This window comes from Nematolebias whitei, chromosome 18 (assembly GCF_014905685.2).
Source record: "Nematolebias whitei isolate Nwh7 chromosome 18, NemWhi1, whole genome shotgun sequence".
NCBI classification, from domain to species: Eukaryota; Metazoa; Chordata; class Actinopteri; order Cyprinodontiformes; family Rivulidae; genus Nematolebias; species Nematolebias whitei.
Window position 1 is genome coordinate 28,977,366 of NC_056515.1, and position 3,074 is coordinate 28,980,439.

Sequence of the window (3,074 nt, forward strand, 5' to 3'; positions counted from 1 at the left end):
GCGCTTTGTAGCCAGTCTAAGTTACCATACCACTTTATTTATAAAGCACTTAAAACAGCTACAGAGCCAACCAAAGTGCTGAGTTTAACTAAGGTATGTTTGCATTGTAAAATGTTTCATAGCATTTCAAGACATTTTGCTATCGCACAAATACTTTTTTTTAAGCAATCATTTCATGACACTTTGACAAAAATTGTTGCTACGTGAACAGATCAGAGGTGCTTTAAGGTAAAGTTAAGGAACATGTCCACTTTTCCCAGTCTTTTTTTTTTTTTTTTTGTGGGGGGGGGGGGGGGGCGCAGTTCAATAAACTTGTCAAATGGTCAGCAATTATGGCTAAGTATTAATTAGACTATATTGTAACTCTTAATATAGCATCTGGTGATTTTTTTTATTTATTTATAAAGAATGAAACTGTTTCAGTAAAAGTTGACATTTTATTGGTAAAGAGAACAAATTTTCACCTACAGGTCACCTCAATGGTTGACAAACAAAAAAGATGAGGTACATAGTGAAAAAAAAATGGCTCACTAATTTATGAAAGTGATTAGTTTCACAGGTTTAGATTTGAAAACTAAAAATCTATTTAAGTGTGATGCAAACTTTTGCTAAACGAACTTGAACAATATGGTCAATCCGGTAGAAGCAGACCTGTGTGACTTGTTTTCAAAAACACAACATGGGTGTGCTGTTTTTTGTCACGATCGTGAGTAATTCTTCAACACACACAAAAAAAACCATTGAAGGGGTTAGAAGATTAAACTTACAATCCTGATTTTAAGTAAAACATACAAATAAAAATGTTAAGGCTGTGGGGAGGATTCCTGGCCATGGAATGTATGCATGAAGAAATTCCACTGGATACTACAAGGAGGCCTGAGGTTTAAAAAAAAAAAAGAAAAGAAGATAAAACGCTGAATTACTCAAGATTTTCCACATGCTGTGTAAATGAATATGGGGTTCTATCGAAAATGACGAGGAGGTGGGCTGTGTTGTGGTGGAGGGTGCCTCCTGGGAGGTGGGCTATGGCGCATCATGGAGCGTGGAGGTGACTGGTAGCGAGGAGGGGGAGATCCTCTGTTGAAATAGGGAGGAGAGTAGCGACCTCTGGATCTGGAGCGGGAGCGTGACTGACCCCCCCAGGTGGCTCCGCCTCTTTCTTCATACACACGGATGTAAGAAGTCTCACCCTACAAAAAAAGGAAAATAAATCCATGTACTTTTTACCCCACCATCAACTGGCAAAGAATTACATCATTCCATTATCGGTTCTTACCTGATGTGAACGAAACTCTGTGCGGTCCAATCTGCGCATTGCGTACTCCATGTCCTCCTTACGGAGATATTCCACTACGCCCTCACCGTCTCGCTGCACATCTGCAAAACAAACATCTCCTGCTTCTCGCATATGATCCTTCAGATCCTGCCAGCTCCCTGTTGAGGGTAACCCTAGAATGAAAAGGAGAAACAATACTTTTGCTTGCGAGGTTAAAATGAATTTAAAAAAAATATAAAGAGACACATTTACAGATTCATCTAAAGTCTAAACTGAGATATTGCTGTAGTTGTATGACGACTAAACCCAAAATGAAAATAAAGCTCACTGGATAAAACGATACAGGACACTGACTCCTAGATTTTTTTTTATTCCTTACAAGAATGTCTTTATTATTCTAGGACTGTCTCAGCTCAGTACTCTTTGATAAGGTGCCTAATAAAAATGCTTTCCAAGAAAAATAGTACATCATATCTATGCTTATTTTACACAATTACAACATAAATTTTAAAGTGCATGTGACTTCAAAGTTTTTGTAATAAATATGAATGCATTTTTGAGAAGATGCTAAGATGAACAGTAGTTGAGATATTTGCATGTGCATTCACAGAAAGTGATGACAAAGTGCAATGCCTGTATGTAAACAAAGCATCGCTACAATGGCTAACAGACATCAAATAATCTGATCTTACTTTAGATTTTGAGTCTATCAGAGATTGACGAAAAGGAGTCAGTTTAAATAATATTGTTTCAATAACCAAAGACCAGGGAATTCCCCTTTGATGTCACTTCCTGTTCCATGTGTATTATGCCAAATTTCTTAAATACTACGACGTTTTCTTCCACTTGGAGGATATGCATGTCACAGGCACTTTAACTGCAGAATATGACATATCCTTGTTTAATAGTTCTTAGACCTTGTAAGGTTACTTACTGGGTTAACTGTTTACATGCAGCTTATTTATTCTTTGTTTTTACTTTACTACTAAAAAAATGACTAATGTCATACTCAGAGTTGATTGTAAAAATCAATTTTGTGTTATTTTAATTTAATATTAACTACTTCTCCTATTAGAATTAATAGGACGAGTGATCCAATTTTTGATAGCCTAGTAAAATGTTGCTAATAAAACAGTCACTTTTTTAGACTTTATTTAAATGTAATCCCACAATAAGGCAACATAAGGGATGACCAGTTAAGACAAGATTTATAAAAATCTTTCCCTTTAAGAGTCTAATATTAGAATCAGTTCAAGTAGATGAGATGCAGAAACATTTAAATAGATGTAGCACACAAATGAGGAATAAGAACAAAAACCCACCTGTCATTCACTACAGCTGGACTTGATTATTCAGTCAACATGATCGGTTTGGATTTACTTTTCATGAGTTTAGAGGCAGACTACTTCATCCACTTGACCTTCAATCCGCCATGAGAAAAAACATATCTGCCTATGACTCAAGATGCCCTAAATCAGTCCCCTTGTCCTCCAGGAGAAAATCATATCCGCTTATGATGTCCACCTACTAGTTCCTTGTCCTTCAGTCCACCATGAGAGAAGGGAAACATATCAGAATTGTGTGATAATTGCCAACAACTTAGCACATCCATCTACTAGTCCCTTGTCCTCTGGTCCGCCAGGAGGGAAGGAAAGCATGTCTACCTATGACTTAGGACTTCCATCTACTAGTTCCTTGTCCTCCAGTCCGCCAGGAGAGAGGGGAAACAATTCTGGCTATGACAGAACTTCCATCTATTGAGCTCCTTGTCCTCCAGTCCGCCAGGAGAGAAGGAAAC

At 37.5% G+C, this 3,074-nt stretch overlaps 1 protein-coding gene across 3 annotated transcripts in view; it reads right to left on the reverse strand.

Moving 5' to 3' along the window:
• Positions 1–443: 443 nt before the first annotated feature.
• Positions 444–3,074, reverse strand: part of srsf9 (serine and arginine rich splicing factor 9) — a 6,129-nt gene continuing 3,498 nt past the window's right edge. For all 3 annotated transcript variants that reach the window (XM_037692564.1, XM_037692566.1, XM_037692565.1), the window contains exons 4-5: positions 1,277–1,449; positions 444–1,190 (exon numbers count right to left, since the gene is read on the reverse strand). In XM_037692564.1, the coding sequence (XP_037548492.1) occupies positions 963–1,190; positions 1,277–1,449 (401 nt within the window). In that variant the 3' untranslated portion in view covers positions 444–962. The remainder of the gene's footprint in view (positions 1,191–1,276; positions 1,450–3,074) is intronic.